The sequence below is a fragment of the Antedon bifida genome, chromosome 1 (genome assembly GCF_963402885.1).
Source record: "Antedon bifida chromosome 1, ecAntBifi1.1, whole genome shotgun sequence".
Classification (NCBI taxonomy): Eukaryota; Metazoa; Echinodermata; class Crinoidea; order Comatulida; family Antedonidae; genus Antedon; species Antedon bifida.
The window spans coordinates 23,128,706-23,151,488 of record NC_136226.1 but is presented as its reverse complement, the minus strand read 5'-3'; the positions used below and the strand labels follow the sequence as shown (position 1 = coordinate 23,151,488).

Genomic DNA, 22,783 nt, shown 5'->3' with positions numbered 1-22,783 from the left:
CATATATAAGTAGGTTGTATTTAATTAATTCTGACACTTTAAAAATGGATGGGGGTAAGGTTATGATTCTGTGTCCAACTATATTGAGGGCTGGGAGAGATATGATAGTACTGTAACTCAAGGCTATAGGTTCAGCTTGTCTTCAAATACTTCTGACAACCATTGAAGGCTTTTCCTGCAGGAGCCTGTCCCACTCACACGCAACTACCTTTTACCAGGCCTTGGTAACTTCCTTGGGGCCGCTATAACGCAGTCCAAGGGTGATCAAAAACATTCAAGATTCAAAAAGAAGATAAAACTAAAACTGTCAACTAACAGGACCTTTGACTCGTATAAAAAGTAAGAAAAATATGACATGTCGCACAGCATTTCTGGCAGAAAAACAGGCCTGGGTACATGAACAGTACTTTTTTTTTCTGTTTAGTACTTCTGTTTCAAATGTCTCCTGAGATGGACATTTGTTTCCTTCTTAGATTGTTTCTAAATATAAAAAAGCAAAACAGTTTACAATAAAATGCAGACATTCACTTTGTATTATCAGCATTAAACATGATCATTATCAAACTAGGTCAACCTTTCTAAGCCTACCAGAGGAAGATTGGCCTACGTTAAAGATCTTACACGATTCATCTTCTCCAGGCCTACCTACAGTAAGACTAAGAGCCTCAAAATCAAGCAAGGGCGCTGATCCAGGTTTTTAATGTTGGTGGGGATGAAGGACACTAGGAAAAAAGGTTTCCAACAACAAAAAGGTGCTGTTTGCCACTAATTTTATGGGTTTGCCATTGAAATATGGTGGGTGGGGATATATGTGGGGACTAGTGTAGATTAGCGGTACTTATTTGGCTGCATATCTACCTGTACCTCATACAACAATATAATTAAAGCATAATGCTATAATTGACCATCGTTTATTCTAACTGCCAAAGATAAACGAGTTATATAATAGTGGTGTAACCATAATGACAAAGCAAAATGCAAAGATTGTAGATAAATTTGACAATCATAATTTTACTGAAAAAAATGTAACAGTAGAAAAGAAATAGAAAAGTGTACTTATTATTGATTTCTTTATGCATGTATACTTTATTTAAAGACACTATTTACAATTGTTGACGTTTTGTAAAAATAATGCATAATACTGTACAGTATATTACTTTAAAACATTATAACCAGGTCATTTCTTGTCTTAAATGTACGCTTTATGGTTAATTATGATAAAAAGAGAGAAATTACCTACAGTAAGTAGCTCACATCGAATGTCCTCTCGTGGATGGTCAGTTTTGTAGGCCTAGCTGGTAAAGAGCGGTAATGTAGGGACATAGGTTGTTACGTTGCTGAATTAATTGTCTTTCCTTTTTTGGTAGAATCAATTAATACAAATTGGGGAAGACCTGGTATTTTCGCAGAAAAGTTACAGTTCTTTTATTTGTTTACCATTTTACGATCAGTCAAAAGTACGGGTACATAATAATAAGAAAATATCAATCCATGCACGATGCATTCTGGTATTTATAGCGGGCCACTTAAATTATTAAAATCAAATTATTTTTCACATTTTTAACCGTTTAAATAAAGACGACAAAATTATCGTAGGTCCTATAGTATTTATTTTTACATAAAATGTAGTGTGTGACCTTAAAATAGGTCGAAAAAACGTAGGTCCAGTCCAGGCTTTAACATTGTTAACTGCAACATAAACCAACATCTCTTGGTAGACCATAGCAATGCTACTGTACACTTTCCCTTTGAATGTTTGACCAGTGTTGTATTAAGTCTGGGATATATGTTTCACTACTCTGTAAATTGTAAAAGAACCCAGTACATCCTAGGGAAAAAGATCCTGCTTAATTTCATTCTGTAGTATTGGAGAAAGATGAAAGGCATCAATTTTACGGTTTAGATTCTGGGCGTAGTTAGTCTACACAACGCTTTCAACATCTTAATGAAATTATGCAGAGATGCTTATACACAGAACCATCAATCAATAGACAGTTTAAAACATCAAATGCAATAAAAGATCAATCAACAGTTTTTAGTAATTATGTGGGTTATAGGAGATATTGGTGATACAGTAATTATAAATTAAGGAAGCTAACATATGACTGGCTATAGATTTGAACCATGTTAACATGAACTATGCATTACTACAATGTACTTATTGTATCAGTCAATCATCTTTAGTGTAGTAATGCTCGGGTATAAAAAATCTGCCCAAATGCTTTTAAACCGAATGATGAATTAAAATTCAAACACAAGTTTGCATATTCTATACCTTGAAATGGGATGCAATTTCTGGAAAAATTGTTTAGAAATATAATTATAATTGTACGGTCCTACCAACATGAATTGCCTACACAAGTACAGTGCAATATTGACTTAAGTATAAACGGACCATCTACTTTTGACCATTTTCCAACCAAATTGAGTCACTCAGGTATAAACCCACCATTAACTTATAAATCTAAGTGCAAAAATATGCCTGCTCAAAATATGTCGTAAAACAAACCTTTTTTAAAAGTTGGAGCTGTAGGCATCCCTAGGCCTAAATAATACTAAAGTCGATAATTACATTCACAGTATTTTGTATACTATGAAAATCAAACTTTATTTTATGTGTTTAAAAAACTTCATCGTCTGTCAATGTACTGTATGAACGACTTGAATTTTCTATCCTAAATTTGGTATAGACACGATTTATAGTTAAGAAGTGGTATTAGAAGTAGTGTAGTAACATAACAATTTTGTTACTAATTATTTTAGTCATAATGAGATGGGTTAATGAATTGTAAACTATAACCATATACCTCCATGCTCTAACTTCCAAGGGTATATATCACTTGTAGACGGGTACAATGCTATTTTTAAGAATTGTGAAAAACCAACTTCCATACTCTCTTAAAGTCCATGAAACTGTCATCTTTAATTTGTAATTAGTGCATTTTTGAAATAATACAGTTACTAAAGCCCTTTAAATAATTTGAATTGAAAAACAAAATAAGCAACAAGGCCAGGAAAACTGTTCATTTCAGATAAATAGATTTTATCAATTTTGTTAAATACTTCTCAAATATTTAATTGTAAATTAAAGGTTAGCATATGGTAAACATATCACATTTTAGTATATATATTTACGTAATGTACATATTTTCGTGAAAAACTTGAGGTCGTCTCATCAAATTATGATTATGGAATGGAAAAGAATTGGGGCCTTTTTCTGCTGCAACTATTCAAAATACGGTATAAAATATGGTATTTTTTAGACCGTATTTTTTATACCGTATTTTTAATACCCCATTTCTGCTAACAATACTTCTTGGGTGGTCGTGTTAATATACATCCTTTTTACCCAAATTGCCATTCATTTATTTGGTCGATAATTAAAAGTCACAATAAAGGAAGTTTTACGCCTCACTTGCAACAGCCTAGCCCTAGTGATAGAGATGTTGTGAGAGCACAGCTATGGCCCTCCCAATATCCGGGCCAAAACAACGTAATGGGGACAAGTAATTCGTTCCCTCAACAAGTGATTGTCTTTTGCAATGTTGTACTGCTTTCGCCGGCTCTTCAGCTGAGTTTACTTGCTTTGGAGACAAGGAAGTCTATTCCATACTCCTGGTTTTTTTTTTTTAGAATGTCTTTATAAATGTGGTTGTCCCTTTTATTACCTTTTAGTTGGCCGGACATTTTAGCTTCCCCTCCCTCCCCACACAGATTTATATAGTAACCATAACGTCTTCGCTCCACATTTTCGCCGAATATATCTATACACGTGTGTAAAACAGCTGACAGCGACAGAAAATAAAAACACGATGTTGATCTCATGTCGCAGGTAAAAAAAATATGGTATTTTTTATTGGCAGCAGAAATGGTTACAGAAAATATGGTATAAATTTGAAATACCATATTTTATCCACAAAATACCTAAGTATATACGGTATTCAAAAAATACCGTATTTAATACGGTATTTTTTTATTACCGTATATATACGGTATTTTTTCGGCAGCGGAAACGGCGCTCATAAAAAAAATACCGTATTTTGTATACCGTATTTTCCCCACCAAATTTGTGGATAAAATACAGTATTTTTTTATTTGGCACTGGCAGCAGAAACAGGGCCTTGGACTGAAGAATTCCCAACTTGTTTTTGTCATTAGGCAAGATGATTTACTGCCAATGTCTTGTCCTGCAGATGGGACTTCAAGTTAATGGTTTTCTGCATATTTTCATATTTGTACTGGAAAACAGTAGAGGATAAATTCAGGCTGAACATGGTTAGCCTCCACACTGGGGTAACCTTGGGTATGAAGAGGGGATTCCAATTTTCTTAAGTTTCTAGTTAAAAGAATAACTACGGTAAATTATACATTTCATGTCCGCACCCCTAATAACCTCTCCCAATAGGCAGATCCAATTATATATATATATACTAGCAGGTATCCTCTTATAATGATTGCTAGGTTCGGAATCAAATAATAGAGTAATATAGTACAATCCAGTATACACAAATCTATAAATGGATGTACAGTATAGTGCCGAGAGGTACATTGTATTTGTATTAGAAGGAAGATAAAGATAAATGTGTGTCTATTTTGTTTTAATTCTAAAAGCAAGCAATTTTAAATACAAATGTACAGAGTCATCGCAAATAATAGTAGTGCTCACTGTAAAATGAATGTTTGCGAAACATGCAGTCACAAAAAAAAAACAGAATCTTGTTAACATAATAATTTGTAATATACATCTGTATCTTGTTCTTGTATTGTTTGTGTAAATATATTAAAATAATAGACGTTTATTATTTTATTGATCAATATTATTATGTCAGTTTTTTCCCTCCTCATGTTTGGTATTGGACATAATCCTGCATTTCATAGTTTTGTCTGGTAAATTGTCATGTTTTGTAAAAGCTTCAAAAGTATGTTAATATCATTTCCGACTGAAGAACAGTGACTTAGTTAAATCTGGTTGTGAATGTCTTTATTTGTGGTGGTAAGAATGGTGGTTTGTCTTTAAGATGAACAACAATGTATGTTTTCTGGTGGTGTAGGCCTAATTAGAAAGAAGTAAATATGATTGCAACTTCATCCTCCTTGTTTGTACCTCCTTGTACTTGTAGGCCTACACCCCTTGAAAATAAATGACATAAAACGTAATGCAGCAGCAAAACATAATGTTAGCATAGTGTACTTTACAATATTTCATATCATAAAACCCTACCGGGATTATATCGGCCTAAAAGTGGGCCGGATCGTCCTGTCACCTGGGCCGAATCATCCCACTCAAGCGACGATGACCTGCTGCCAGTGCCGCTCTTTAATTGTTATTGTGTTTTGCATGCTCGAATCGATTTAGGGAACTAAAATTACCGATCTCAGGGTTCGGTAGTTGCAAAGAAATTGGTCTAAAAAACACCTTTTTCGTACAAATGTTCTGTTCTAATATAGACTAATGCATAAAAGGTGAATTAAATTAAAGGTGCCCCAGGTCGAACGGCATTAATATCGGACTTGCGGTTTAAGAGGAGTTAGAGGAACAACTTTTAGCTTAGTGCTACTATATTATAGATATAATATATTACTTACAGTGCAGGAGATAAGTCAATTTTTTTTTTTCAAAAGCAGATTTTTCTAGCAATACTAGCTTAAACAAGGAATATCATTCAACTGCATCCTACTGTACCAGGTTGTCCGTATAGCTAGCAGAAGAAAAAATAATTATATTTGATTTACCCAGTCTAAATGATGGTGCTAGTCCAGTGGTTAGTTAAATAATCAAGAAATATTTCTTGTAAAAAACGCTGCTCGTCATTTGATGTATTAAAAAATTCAATAAAAATATTCTGATGGTTGAACTGCCAAATTAAAGAAATGTTCTTATTTAATGCAATGATAAAACATAATGATAATACTACAGTAACTTCATATAACATTAGTTGTGAATGGTTTATGGTGTACAGTAAATCCATATTGATGAACAGTACAGGTTTAAATGGATAATCTTTATTAATGAACCTAATCTTTTTTTTTTAAATTATCAATAAATACAACTTTATTGCTTTATCCTGTTATTGTTAACATAATACATTTTAATGTTCAACATTTTCTTTCGTCAATATAATAAATTATAATGTTTTATCTCAAAAACTAAATTTTAAGCAATCTCTATATCAATTTTCTTTTTTAATTAAATCAGTTCAAAAGATAAGCAGTTCAGAGTTTCAAGATGTAATGAGAAAAATCTTAAACACAGAAACAATGATTTTCATCATCCATTATTTATAAACATAATTACCTACATCAAACTTAATTGTCTGACAGAATTGACAAGGATGTTCCGGTAATAATCTTTGAATCGTTGAGAAGTGTGACAAACACTTGGATTAGTGTAACCCACTTTCAGAACCGATAGGCCAATAGTCTTAATGCTAAAAACTTGTAGTGTACGAAAAGAGGGACAAGATCAAGCTAGCCATTCAGTCGCCAACTCTTTCCTCTCGTAAGCTTTCAAGTTTCGGCCCTTGGGGCTTTTTCAAAAGATGGTACACTAATTAGGTTCCAAAGAACATCCTTTAAATTTGATGATTTCATTTTTATGTAGACTACATCCTATGTTTAAAAGTTAGTAGAAAGTGGGCAATTTTTAGTAATCTCCACAAACCTTTTTTTCTTTTCATGTTTAAAATGTTGGCAGTTATTTGGCATGAAAATACTTTCAATATCAAATGTATTCAAATAGAGATTAGTATAATTGTTAGGGTTTGAATATCTTGGATTTAGTTTATTAACAAGCTAATAAATGTTATCAAGAAATTGAATTGATTGAATTGAATTATATTTTAAAACATTCTTTATAAATGAAACATGTATGAATGAATGTTCAATATATAAAGTCATAAAACATAAAAACAAATTCTTTTTCCAGAATTTAAAATTCAACTTTAAACTTCACTGAAGAAATAAATGTATAGTGTTTATTCTAATTTAAATGACAAATAATTAAGATAAAAACAAAGATGGACACATGACATAGGGCAATGAAGAGAAAACATAACTTTCTCAAAATGTTATATGAAAATACCAAAAAATAGGAAATCTGCTACATTCTCCAAAAGCACTTTTATTAAGCTTATCTAGCTCTCGTTGATTTCCCTTTTTATTTTTTAGTTTTACAACTTCTTTCTTTGGCAAATTTAAACATTTTACACATGGTGTTTTTTATCATGAACAGAAAAAAAAACGTTGACGCATTTGAAATTAAAAGCATGTAAAAAACTTGTGAAGTTTACGCAAGTAATTTCCTGCTATTTAATTGAATCTAAGGTATTTCTTTGAGTCTAGACACAAAAATGACAAACCCACAACTAAGAATTATTTTAATCTATAAACTCATTAATCATCTAATTTATAAATGTGTAGTTGTTTTTAAAAGAAAATTAAATTTAGTTCTGAATCAAATTTGTATTCCTAAACAATCCTTGGAATATAATATTTGTTTAATACACAAATATTAGACTAAGGAAACTAAAAATACTAACCATCAAATATTTATCAGGTACAAGTTGAATAAAGTAATTCTGAACCACTATCTACAACATAAAAGAAGTTTAAGAATAGAAGTTCCCTGGCACACGAACATACAGTAGATCTGTACTTTTGTAGGCAACTGCCAATTGGGTAATTACATGAGAATTATGGACAAGGATTGAAACAGGTGAGTGAATGTACAATATTATCAACTTCATCCAAGCAATTACCAGACTGGCGCCACCTAGACGGCAAACTAATGCATACCCTAAACTAATGTCATAAACCTACAAATACTCACTTTGCACGCAGTCTTTGTATCAAGATTATCATACAAAAAAAAACATCAAAATTGTTATCGTATTCAACAGGTGTATACCTATAGTAATGACAGATAAAGGGATTGTGAATACTCAGGACAGAAATTATAAATGTTGGAGATGCTCTGGTTGATTCTCAGATGAATTCAACTTCGAACTCTGCGATCAAAAATTGAATTGCCAATTTCAAGGGACTAGTAAACACATTTTATTTGTTTGTGATAAAAAGCAATATTTATTGTGTAAAAATACATAATAAAATATGAATCTTCTTTTAAATAAATTGTTTAAACTCAACTTATTACTTTTTTACTCAATTCATTCTATGATTCGAATGAAAACCTGGGTGAGAGAATGGCAATAATCTTAACCTGGGGAGGGGAATAATCTTAACCTGGGGAGGGAAATAATCTTAACCTGGGGAGGGAAAGAGAATAATCTTAACCTGAGGAAGGAAATAACCTTAACCTGGGCAGGGAAATCATGTTAACCTGGGGAGGGGAATGCTTACCTGAGGGAGGAAAGGGAATAATCTTAACCTGAGGAGGGGAATAATCTTAACCTTGATTAGTGGAATAATCTAAACCTGGGGAGAGGAATAATGTTAACCTTGGTTAGTGGAATAATCTTAACTTAGGGAGGGGAATAATCTTAATCTGGGGAGGGAAAAGTTAACCTGAGGGAGGAAAGGGAATAATCTTAAGCTTCAGTAGTGGAATAATCTCAAGGGGGTGGGGGTTATGTAAATAAAGGCAGACACCACAAATAAGACAGGCATCTCTCCTAAGCAGACAGACATCTCTCCTAAGCAGACAGACATCTCTCATAAGCAGACATACAACTCTCATAAGCAGACAGACAACTCTCATAAGCAGACAGACAACTCTCATAAGCAGACACACACCTCTCATAAAGTAGACACACACCTCTTGTAAGCAGACAGACACCTCTCGTAAGCAGACAGACACCTCTCGTAAGCAGACAGACACCTCTCGTAAGCAGACAGACATCTCTCATAAACAAACACACACCTCTCATAAAGTAGACACACACCTTGTGTAAGCAGACAAACAATTGTAGACAAGACACATCTCGTAATTGTAGACAAGACACATCTCGTAAACAGACAAGACACATCTCGTAAACAGACAAGACACTTTTCGTAAGCGGAAAAGGCACCTCTTGAAAACAGACAAGACACTTCTCGTAAGCAGACAAGACACTTCTTGTAAGTAGAGACACCCTTGTAAAGCAGACATACACCTCTCGAAAGCAGACTAGACATCTCTCACCTAGACAAACACCTTTCATAAGTAGACAAACACCTCTCATAAGCAGATAGACACCTCTCATTACCAGACCGACACCTCTCATAAGCAGACCGACACCTCTCATAAGCACACTTCTCGAAAACAGACAGACACTTCTAATATTAGAAGTGTCTGCTTATTTAAGTAGACAGACATCTCTCATAAAGTAGACACACACCTCTTGTAAGCACACAGACACCTCTTGTAAGCAGACAAAAACCTCTCATAAGCAGACAGATACCTCTCATAAGCAGACAGATACCTCTCATAAGCAGACAGACATCTCTTATAAGCAGACAGATACCTCTCATAAGCAGACAGACATCTCTTATAAGCAGAGACACCCCTTGTAAAGCACATATACACGTCTCGAAAGCAGACACACGTTTCGAAAGCAGACAGACACCTCTCATAAGCAGACAGACACCTCTCATAAGTAGACAGACACCTCTCATAAAAGCAGACAGACACCTCTCGTAAGCAGACGAACATCTCTTGTAAGCAAACAGACACCTCTCATAGGCAGACAGACACCTCTCATAAGCAGACAGACACTCTCCTTAGCAGACCGACACCTCTCCTTAGCAGACCGACACTTCTCATAAAAAGACAGACACTCTCCTAAGCAGTCACCTCTCATAAGCAGACACCTCTCATAAGCAGACAGACATCTCTTGAAAGCAAACAGACACCTCTCATAGGCAGACAGACATCTCTCATAAGCAGACAGACACTCTCCTTAGCAGACCGACACCTCTCCTAAGCAGTCACCTCTCATAAGCAGACAGACACCTCTCATAAGCAGACAGACACCTCTCATAAGCAGACAGACACCTCTCATAAGCAGACAGATAACTATCGTAAACAGACAGATACCTCTCCTAGTAAGAAAGATGCCTTTTTTAATACAAGCAGACACCTCTTGTAACTTGTAAGTAAACACATTATAAACTTTGTACATAAGCAAAGAGACATCTCTCTAAGCAGACAAGCTCCTCTCGTAAGCAGATACTGTACATCCGAGTTGAGAATGAAGAAATATAGGAAATAAGCACAAGTTTGCACATCTCCATTTACCTCTTTTTGTTTCAAATCGAAAAGGAACTACAATTTTAATTACAAATTTTATGAAAATTTACTACACTCCCAAACAAATTACCAATCTTTTGACTAAGAAAAAGCTATAAACCTTTAACCTAAAAAGTTAAATCTTGAACCCAACAAATGCAGCAAACTGTCACTGCAGAAATGACTACCTTTGGGGCTCACTAATCATTTGCATCATCTTCTCTTTCACAATTGTAGGAAGTTTTGAAATCAAATATTTCAAAAAGTAATGGTTATGTGTGTTTTGAGATTTGTTCAAAATAAAATCTTGGGAATACATATTGAATATTTGAAATCTATACAATTTAAGACTCCAATGAATCAGGTAGTAAAAGTGAACAAAAAATATAAATAAATATGCTCTTGTATGAGTAATCTTTATTTTAAATAGTACGATTTGCTGCTAAACAGATGCAGCGATTTTTACAATATCAAATTTCATTACAAAATTGAAATTGAATTAGTAGCTTGTTTCTAAATTCCACACACATCTAGATTTGATTTGATTCACTTACAATTTCATTACTATACTTAGTAATTTTCTGTCATGAAGGTAGATGATAAGCAGAAATGTCTTTTTCTTATTTCTTTTACGTTTACGGAAGTTGCGTACGAGTTGTGTAATCATTTAAATCGTTTAACAGTAAACTGTACATTCTTACAATTGCTGAATCACAGAATGACATTTGAATAATTATTTAACAATATGATGGGTATAAATAAAGTGATTAACAATATTGCCAATTACAGAATTCATCAGTAACTATCAAAATGAAGGTATGTAAGGTTATTTAGGTCAAACATTGACCTTATAATTATGTGTGAACAAATTCAAGTATATTTAAATAATACTATTACTAATAACAAATTTCATTTTTAATAATAATAGGTACACAACTTTCACTACTTTTTAGTCGCTAGACTCACTATGTCTGTCGGTCGGTCGGTAACTAACTTGTATATGGCCTTATCTTGATATCCGTTTCATCTAGCTAGGTCAATTTTTCACAGTATATTCCTTATGGCCAGGAATCGATGTGGTTATGTTTTCACAGTCCGCAATCAAAAATTACGCGGTCTACGCACGATTTAACGAAATCACGTTTGTAATCATATCTTCACAAGCATGAATCACAATTAAATAAAATTTGGTACTCATAAATTTCAGGGCATAAATCATCATATGGCAAAACAATTACGTGCGTAGCGCATGTAACGCATGCATACACGCGCTTGTAATCATATCTTCTTCGGTCGGTAAACGCTAACTTGAGCAAGCGACTGCAGCCATCTATATTTCTCATTGCCAATCGTTTCTGTTGCCTTCGACAATAGCTTCTGCTTCATTTATATTGTATGATGTGTAATATACTTTTGACTTTTTTTACAATTTCTTTTATAAAGTGAGTGTGTGTGTGAGTCAAATGTTTGAGTAGTCAAAGACCCATTCCCTACAATTGTTGACATTTTGTAAAAATAATATATATTTTATATTTTAAAAACATTAAATCAGGTCATTCCTTGTTTTAGATGTATGATTTATGGTAATTTATCAAAAAAAAGAGAAACAATGCACTACCTAGTAGCTCGCAGTGAATGTCCTCTCGTGTAGGCCTACTGTCTTTAGGCCTAGCCTAGCTAGGCTTGGTTTTTTAGACCTAGCTGGTAAACAACAGTAACGTACGAACATCGTACGCTAGCTATTAGGCCTAGCCAGACATTGTCTAGTTGCTGCATTAATTGTCTTTCTGTTTTTGCCAGAATCCTTAATACAGATTGGGGGAAACCCGGTATTTTCACTGAAAAGTTACGATTCTTTCATTTATTTTGGCCTTCACGATCGATCGAAAGTAGGTGAATCACAGAAGAAAAACTAAAATATCAATCCACGAGCAATGTATGTTGGGATTTATAGCGGGCCGCTAAAATTATTCGAATCAACTTATTTTTCACACTTTTAACCGTTCAAAGACAAAAAAAAGTTATCGCAATAGGACCATATAGTATTTATTTTTACATTAAATGTAATTTGTGACCGAAAATTAGATCTAAAAAACGTAGGGAATGGGACTTTAAGTTACCGTAACTAAAGAGCCAACAATATCGGCATGGGTTCGATGCCGACTCGCACCTAGTGATGGTGTTGGAACAAGTCTTCTCAGATTTATTGGGAATAGGTCCAGTGTACACATGTGCACTTCAAAAATCGCAGTTCATCAATCGAGGTGAGTAGGGGTTACCCAAATAGCCCTGTGTCAGGGGGATTGCCACCATATCTATGATTTACTATACAATTAATCCTTGACCATGCGCCTAAAGACATAAAAAAACAAATTTAATTTTTATTCACTAGTATATTGCATTGATGTTAAAGCCTTTTGTAAAAAAAATCCTTAATTCGGCCTTTTGGATTTGGACTTTTATTTGCCTATTCCATTTGTTTTTTATATACAGATGTTGAAATAAAGATACCAGGAATAGAATAAAAAGTACAAATGGTATTTCATTTGGTCATTTCCATTTAAATATGTATTGTCAATTTAATTGTGAATTATATTGTATTGCAAACACATAGATGTACATTAGTTGTGCTGCCCTCAAGTGGGTGAGTTCACCTAAAACTATCCTGGCATTACCTTTGGCATTTTTGTTAGCAACCTCCCTGCAAATGGTCACCAAGGAATAGGCCTAATGTAAAATTTTAATTAATTGGACTTGGTAATATTAAAGTAAATATGAAATGAGACCAGATAAGTAATTTCTTACATGTTAAGTTTGAGGTTGCTGCTGGCTTGAGATTTTCCAATTATGACCTTGCCAAGTCCCTCCCCTCCCAACCACCGGCCCCAATTATTTTTTGGCCCTAAATTGGGACGAAGCAATCCATGTCTGAATCATCTCTAATTCATTTACAACTCCCAAAAAGTTGATTTTTTTTATGTTGTTTTGGTCTAAGATCATTCAAGGCATGAGAAACAAAAATGTTAAAATGTTTTTAAATAGTTTTTTTTAAAAAATGAGAAAAGGTGAAAAAGCATGAGATTTTCGGTACATGATTATAGGATGGGCCAAAAAGCGCGAGCCTCATGCCAGATACGTGGAAATTGACATGCATGTAATTCACATACAAACGATAGTGCCATCGCCGTTCGGCATATACCATACCTATATTGGGTCTGCTTTACTGAGACAACAGATTGTTTGTTATCAACTTGGGAAAAACCATCAATGGTTATAGTTAACACTAACAGGTGGCTGGTATGTATTCCAAAGCTTATTCATATCCGTTCAGGCTAAAAATTCCCAACCTGTCTGATACATTGTGATATGTGATCAACAACAATACTTCTGTTTTGTAGGCGTTTCCTGCATTCGACCGCAATGCTCATAACTTACTGTACAATATCAAATTGTTTTATCCTATTATGGGTAGAATATGACGCAACAGTACATAAAATAAGAAAATAATTACAAAAACCAGAAACTGGTAGTCTATGCCTTTACCTGAAAAACTGACATCAGCACTTTCCAAACAAATGGGGGGAAATACGCACAGAATTCTTAATGGTACGGCCCTACCTATCGATGGAATAGTCCGCTACAGCACCATCTAGAGGAACCATCCCCACATATCATGTGATAAATTTATAATTTATATCAATAATTAACATTTTTACACAATTTAGAAAATTATACCGGAGAGTTAAAATGCTCGAATGGGTGTTCTAATAAAATAAGCCTCTGACACAATTCAAACAAAAAAAAGGAAAACACTGCTCACAGAAAATTTCGAATTTAGAGCACACGTTAAGTCAAACTGATTTTCAGGTCATAATTTTGGTTGGAATGATATTTCCTTTTGCATAATTATTAAATAAACATTGCCTTCCTCATATTACTCTACAACACTGTTCACATCTTTCTTAACACTAATCAATTTTGACATTTTGTACTTCCTCAACGAATACGGATTCATCTGTCATATAGAAACTTTAAAATTAAACAACATTTCCAACTAAAAGTATTGAAAAGTCAGAAAGGTAGGAACGAGATGGCGCGTGACTCAACAAACTTGTTACATGGAGTTTAGATAATGGGTTTTTTTTCTTTTCATTCACATCTTTGCAATCACAAATTTGCGAGTCTGTTCCTATTGAAAATCCTAAATAAATGCTTAATTCTTACTAAATTAAAATTGACCAAGTTAACATTATTTAGCACTGCTGATGGTCAAGCTTAGGTCAAATTCAGCTCATTCAAATCCATGCAACAGAAACTGATTCATTGCGATCGAGACAGCAATCCATTTGAGAACATTGACGTTTAACCATATAAGATTGGTTCATTTTTGTTTGGACCATTTAGTCCATAGGCTATCAGTTGGTTTCCCTCACAATAGTTTTGTAAACTATAGTAATCAATAATATAATAATGTCTACAGTCTACATCCAATAAATCCCAAAACATAATCCACATGTATTTTAAGAGGCACTATATGTCAACAAATAATTATTAGTCCTCTCTCCATGACGGTTGTCACAAAATGCTTTGTATTATTTTTTATTGTATTTATATGTTTCATATGGACAGTTTGTCTGAAATAAAGTTGAATTGATTGATTGAATATTAACCAATTTCGATGTAATTGAATAAGACAAGGAAATAGTAAATTCTTGATTACAAAAGAAAGAATAAGTTCTACTTTTCCAATTTAATTTTGGATATATTACGTAATAAAAAAAAGAAAAGTCCCAAGTTACAAAATTGTTTATAAAACCCTAATGCTGATTATTGAGTAATTGTATTGTTTTATAGTGGAAAAGAATTCTGGTAAAAGTACTATACCAGAACCATTTCAGTCATTACGCACACAAAGTTCGTAGTAAGGATTTGCACTAATTACTTTGTCAGAACTTCCAACAGTTTGTGACTACTGTACTAGACTTGGCCAAATTCTGTATTTATTTTCTTTTTTATGTTAGTCCACCAGTCAACGTTTCGATTTTTGTCTGAAAATACATACTTGTGATACACGTATAGAAATCGCTTTGCAGAGCGCAAACATCCGATAAGAATGACATAGGTTATCATACCATATTTGGCTATATGAGACGGGCGGTATGTAAATATGGATTTCAAATCAACCAATGATCGGACGTTATTTTGGTTTCAAAAAGAGTACGAGTAGACTAAAAATAACTGTTGAAATATATTGTGACAGGTATTATTATAGGCCTAGAGTGTTGCCAAGTTTTTTTTTTCGAATAAAATAAGCAAAAAGTTATTAATCAAAACAATAAAGTAAAATAGCCAGTAATTTGCAGAAACTTCAGGTAACACTAACCCTTCCTCGATGCAACTTTCGTAGCTATATGTTACAAAATCTAAAAAATGTAAATCATTTTAGTGCTACAAAAACGAAGATACTGCTGCTTGACTACCGGTACCTTGATCTTCATAAATTTTCTGCAACATCTCATAATTATTTGTAAATTATCTATTAATAAAATATGGAACATTCAATAAACACAATCATAAATAAAATATTCAACTTCTGTTCTACATTTTTGGAATAGGTCACATAAATATTGAAACAAAGAACGTCAATTTCTTTGTTCAAGATTTCACTCAAGTGGCGCAACAACAACACAACTGGTATCAGAATATTCACACACAGTGGGTCTCATTAACAGTGATATGGTAAAATCATTTCACTTTAATAAACAACTTTATTCTCCTTACCTCTCATCCATTGTTAAACAAGGCACACTCACTTTATCTGCATTTTCTGGATTTAAAAAATTATAGGGTATGCATCTAAAAGTATTTATATTGATAACTGGTAAATGATTTAAAGTAAGGGCAATTATAGCACCTGTTCAAATTTTAATAATTCATTTAGTGGGATATAATTATTTTAAGAATAGCAACAATAAGTCAATATTATAAAAAGAAGATTTAGACCTTTGTCTGTTTTTATCAGCACACATTAAACAATGTGTTGATCACCAATTATAGAACTAATCACACACATATAAGGGCTTCTAACTGCCACAAGTAAATATAATAACCAATTGATGAACTAAATAAATTTCAAACTGAACTCTCTGTAAAATTCGTAATATTTCACCAAAAAAAAATTTTGTGTCTTAATGCTGTGTGCGATTAGTCTAATTTCACTACAATACAACCCTGTGTATGTGAGTTTGATGCAATGGTTATGTAACTAGCCTTTCGACAAACAACAGTTTCAGTTAACTAACAATAGGACAGCAACGCCAAAAACAAACGGGTGAATTTGAAAAGAAATAGGTTTTTAAAAAACTACTCGTATCAAAAAACCTGTACATTAAATCAAATTATATTTTAAAATTACAAATCACAAATTATAACTCTTGCCTCTTGTACAAAAATGATTTTTTGGACAAGTAGTTCTTGAGAAAATGAAATTTCAGTTTAATTGTTACTTTAAGACTTTTCGCCAGCTTTTGAAAATTCTCTATCTTTTAACACTAGCAGGTCTGAAAATAACACTAAAAGTGGTCCAGAATTGGGACCCTGGTCCGGATTGCCTCCAAAATTTAATGGAGTGGTCCTTGACCACATATCTATCTGTATTCATTTTGGTAAAGATCTTGCAATAACTTTTTGAGTAATCCTGCTAACAAACAAACAGACAGACACAAGCGATCGATTACCGTATATTTCGGTCTATAAGACGCACTTTTGACACGCAAATTTGACCTCTAAATTAAGGGTGCGTCTTATACACCGAACATAAATGCCTCACCACACATATTGTACATATCGTCACCTCGTTGGCTAGGCCTAGCTACAGTGTACTAACGTAACGGCAACCTGCTTCTGCCTAGTTTTCAAGGCATTTTAGCGTGATGTTATACTAAATATGATGAAAAGATTTGTTCATTATGGAGCTGTAAATAACCTTGGACAGAGTATATGATTTGAACAAAAGGGCTGGGAATAAAGTTTTTTAAATTCACAAAAGATGTGATTTGTGAACAGTAACATTCTATCAAAATAATGAAAGTCAATTAAAATTATTAATTTGACACATACTGTAGGCCTATAATGTGAACTAAAATATTTAGAAACTTTCTTATTGAAAAATATTGGAAGTAAATGATTGGTTGATTGGATTACCGGTTGCAATTTTTAAGCAGTCAAGTTAAAGTAAACATTTTTAATATCCTGGCTTAAAACCATGAAAGCTGTCAGAATTTTTTTGGAAATTAATATGCACATTATCAACAATCTACAGATTTGTACAGAAAAGGAAACACGGGCGACAAATAGTTTGCAATACCTTGAATATGACATTATAATTAAATCTTTGATTTTAAACAGTTTTTCTCATCAGTGATAAAAACAGGGTCTGACAGAATGGTACGTGTGATTGCATGAAAGCATTTAAGAAACCTCGTACCACCATAGGAAATAAGCTAGATTTATTATTTAGATATACTTTGAATTCGCAGATAAATGTTTGGTTAAGTTTCAATAATTTTCCAACCTTGATAATAAGGGGGTAAATCGTCACCGGACACCCCTGGAGTATACTCTATCCCCCATGACTTTACATTCACTCATGGTCAATTGGTATTATCTTGTGCTAACATCATTATTCCCCCTGGAGCAGCCAACGATTCAGCTGCCATTCACATTTTACTTATTACTGAATAGATACAATTACTACATCCCAACACCAGGTACTCAATCACCTATAAAGAGGGTGATATTAAGTGCCAGGCTTATCTACGGATGCACGCATCATACGCTGTCTCTTTCTTACTTAATGCACTGATAGGTAATGGGAATGGAAGCTCCCAAAGGGACTAAGCAGGAAACTTAAGCACATGGATGCCTTCCAGTTTGAAGTAAACACACTTAAAGCAAGAACAAGTGCTCAAGTTATGAAGAGACATTTGGGGAAAATTTAAGGACAATAATCTTTTACCCACACACATTCAGCTTTATGAATTATACATTTGATACATTTATAACTTTGAACACGGTAGTTAAATTTCCCTTTAATGATGACAAGAAATGAAGACGACAATAAAAAGTATATTAAACCAAATGTTTATGGCATAATATCACTGTTATAAAGCGAACTTTTTTATTTTAACCAAGTATTTTTATGCTGTTACCAATATTTAGAATTAGCACCAGTTTTTTGTAACATAAAGTGTGAGCTTTCATTAGTGCTGGTAACAAAATGTGTTTGATTACTGTATACTGTATTACTTTTCACCACGTACACCAGTGGGCAACATGAAGCAGTAGTGAGCTAGCCCTCATCATTTGTTATTATTGTACACAGGACTAGTGCTAATCGATCCCTGTAAAGCTAAAAGTTTTGTTAATAATATTACAAAAGTCACCCTGAAACCAGATTCTGTGAAAATTGGAAACTCTTCCAAAAAAAAAAGTATCCCAAACTAATTCTTTTTACTGTTTCAAATGCATTCAAAACAAGAATACTTTAGATTAGCCCAACAGTCCAGTTTTTGGACAGTTGACAGTATCATACGAACCTGTTTTGTTGAAACATTAGAACCCTGTACTAGTAAAGTATATTCTTCTGTGTAAAACGGCTCACTCTCAAGTAGGCCTATATTATGATGTTTTTCATGCAGGTTTCAAGGGGAATCGTCCAATTATTGAGATATATCATACCTTGGTTGTATTCTCCGGAAGATGAGTCCTTACTCGGAGATGCCATCTTATCTTCAAATGCTTTCTTTACTTTTTTGCGTCGTAAGCCATAATGAGTCGTCTTATTCGTGTCTATTTCTACTCCAGCATCAGAATTTGGTTGATTTTCTTGTTTTTCCATTTTATTTCACAGGCACATAGTCTTTAAATTATAAAATCTAATAAGAATAAAATAAATTAAATTATATAATAATATAAATTATAACAATTTCAATTAATTTCTCAATTTAATGTTAAATTTTGTTCTGTTAGGCCTACTAACCATTTAAAGATATGATAAACATGAAAAATAAGGAATAAAATTTATAACTTTATGAAGGTTTTGTTAATATCATTTTTCACTATTAAAAATATATAATTTAAACTGGCCTTATTAAGTAACTAATTTGTTTTCCAATATAATATTGAAAGTGAATAATTTATAACATTAAACTATTCAACAAAAACCATTTTTTAAGAGGGACGATATATAAAAATTATTTAGTGAAGGTCAAATTTTGTTTTATTCTTTACTCTTCAAGTAAGCAAAAATAAATCAAATAGTGCATGGTTTAACAAATGATAATGGGTTATACAATATAACATACATTATCCTCTTTTTAAGTTTGTCCTTTAAATCAGTTAAATTGTTTTTTATGTGTAGCAGCCACCTTTTGTAAGTAAAAATATCAACTTTAAATATCTCATAGTTACCAAGGATCATCTCGCATCAGAGTGATTTGTATTGAAACACGCATTTTGCACAAACACATGCATCCTCACACATTGGTCACGCATTTACCACAAGTTTATGTGTGGCCATTCAAATTAATTGGCTTAATAAAAGTATACACAGTTATGCGAGTGTTCATTATAAAGGTTTATCGCAAATATCTGATTGCGAGGAACGTCATTGGGCCATGCATGGTGAAGAAATTGGAGGTAAAAAGAAAACAACTAATCCCATAAACACAATGTGTGTGCCCCATTTTCTTCCCATTATGTGTCTTGCATGTTATTTGCAGTAAACCGTATCATCACACACATCAATCATAAAAATATGTAGGCCTACATTGTCGCGGTGGTCATATCATCACACATCTATGGCTGTCACAGTACACAACCGACCGGTCCTAAATGATGGTGAGACCTGGTATTGTCAATAAACACTCTAAAAAAAACCTACAGGGGGTCATAGACGTCCCACATTGTCCAACAAAACCCCACCCCCACCGACCAACCAAATGATAGAGTCTGTCACGCATTTGGTAACTACAGTATGATTAATATTGTTTAAATTAAAAATTCAGGCAACACCCATATTAAAAATCATTTAAGTCTAATTAATAAATCACGAAACAACAAAAAAACAAATTCAGCACAAGAAAGTACAAGATTCCCATGATATCCTAATTCCATTCAAAAAATGCATTCTCAGAAGGTCTGTACCTAGAAATTTGTCTTCAATAAATGCATCCCCTGACATTTTGTCCTTAGAAAATTTGTCTGTACACAATTTATTCTCAGTCTTTATGTCTCCAAGTACTTTTCAAAATCATAGTTACAATGACTTTGCGCACAGGATACATAATCCAATGTTTAACCTCCACAGGGAGAAGGTTACAGATGATGTAATCCTTGATATAACTATTCAAGATAGGTTGTAAGAATTGGACCAATTATCAGTATTAATTATTAATGAATGAAAATGACCATATTCTGGAACAGCCAAAAATAACTCATCAGATTGATCATGTATAATTTATTTCATATATCGTGAGAATCAAAAATTAATTTTAAAACATTTGGCAACAAATATCGTATATATAATGACTGATTTTTTGCAGTATAAACGGGCTCTATGAAAACCACTTTTAATTGTTGAACTATTAAGTATTGTATTATAAAATAAATAAATAGCAATAGGTGCTTGAATTGAAGTAGAGTATTTATTTTGCATTTGTCAGTAGGTATCAACACTCTAGAGAATGATAAATGTGCGATTTGATGGATGAGCCATTAAGCTTGTTTATTGGTCATGTATTACTGTAATAAAACATTGACCTGAAGGTAAGCTGGCTTGTACTACAGATACCTGGCTGGCGCCAATCTGTCCAGCACTCTCACTTTAAATTGAGATCAGATGAGAGCCTACCTTCTGTCAGGTGTAAAACATTGACAGACAAATATGCAGTTATGGGCAGTCACTAGGGTAAAAATATCCTGCAAGACATTTTCCAAACTACAATATGGTAAAAAATGTTGTTTATACACACATTTCAGGTTTTATTTTATACAAAAATGCATACAGTGAAAATATAATGTTATATTCTAGCCTGTATTGCTGCACATACAGTAATACTCTTCTCCAAGTGGGCAGTGTTTATGAAGGATGATACCAGAAGAAATTGATAGAATAAGGAATTGTGGAAATGACTGGGTGAAATGAACTGGAAAATTACAGCAAGTAATCATCAAGAGAAATAAATCATTACAACATTTTTAATTTAATAGAATATAGGTCTAGGTAGAACAAATGTGTAGATGATTTGAACAGGTCTTGCCAGATATATTCTATAGTTCTAGTTCAAACTTATTTAATTGATGAGATCTAAAACCAATAGGGGTTTACTCAGTGACACTCAATACAGTACTACACATTTTTAATTTGGTGCGAAGCTACAGATGGCATAATCAACCAAAAAAAACAACTTGTAGAATGTTTCATCTACATCTTTGTTGAAAGACTGACTGTTCATTTCATTCAATACACAAATGATATTTTTAGTTCAAAGATTGAATTTCTTAATCCTGTTTAATCGCCTTCGTTCCTCTGACATATACTTGCTACTGTATGTTCCTTGTTTCCAGTCGGTTGGTTTGACTTCTTCTTTCATTGCATCTTATCATTTGAATGAAGTTCAATTAAAAATCATTAACATTAATTAAAAGTTAAAAATATATAAAAATATTATCCCTATTCAAGCTTTTAAAATTATTGTAATTTGTTATTAATAAATTCACCATTTAATATCAGATTTAGCTAATAAAACATGATAATTTAAGCTTGAATAATACAATAACTCAACATATTGAAAAAACATTATGATTTATTTTAGCATGTCCTTCGCTATTTCGCCAAACTGCATTAAATCGTTTCAGGTAGTAAAAATATTAGTTAATAAACGGAAAAAATGAAAAAGTTATTTTTAGATTATAAAAATTATTTTTTAAATTAGTAGAACTGTATGTAAATGATTATGAAAGCAATAACATTAATATCGACATTATACTAAATTGAACAATGTTGCCTTTTGTCATCTTTCTCTTGTGTTTACCCCAATGTCATCAATGTCCCAGAATACCCAGAGGGAACATCAGGATATTACCACTTTACAAGTTCATGATTATCAAAGTGCTTCAACAAATTTCTGTTGACACCCTTCAGTTTTAAAAAGTTTCTAAATGCAAACTACTTTTATTCAAAAATATAAAAGTTCTACCTTGACCTTTTAGTTGCATTATATCAAACAAATTTTCAGCAAATTGGTGGAAACAAACAAGGATATCTTGAATTGAATTCTCCCTCAACGTTACTAAATGATTCCTAACTATCCTCCGGTAAATTTTCTAAGAAAAATCAAAATAGTACTATGACTTGGAAAGATACATGGTATGGTAAAGAAGTGATGCATGAAAATCGGGAACATGATGCACAAAACAGGAAGAAGTGAAGAGATGGTAGAACCAGTATGGAACATTCACTAACTCATTGGAAGAGGGAGAAAATCAAGACTTTAA

General features: G+C 33.0%; 2 protein-coding genes across 3 annotated transcripts in view; both read right to left on the bottom strand.

The window, feature by feature from the left end:
• LOC144845736 (aspartate aminotransferase-like) overlaps positions 1 to 22,783 on the bottom strand; it is a 138,709-nt gene that overhangs the window by 52,428 nt on the left and 63,498 nt on the right. The gene's annotated exons all lie outside the window — the stretch shown is intronic.
• Positions 1 to 22,783, bottom strand: part of LOC144845466 (uncharacterized) — a 101,148-nt gene that overhangs the window by 65,478 nt on the left and 12,887 nt on the right. For both annotated transcript variants that reach the window (XM_078702846.1, XM_078702854.1), the window contains exon 2: positions 18,965 to 19,161. In XM_078702846.1, coding sequence (XP_078558972.1) covers positions 18,965 to 19,124 — 160 coding nt within the window. In that variant the 5' untranslated portion in view covers positions 19,125 to 19,161. The remainder of the gene's footprint in view (positions 1 to 18,964; positions 19,162 to 22,783) is intronic.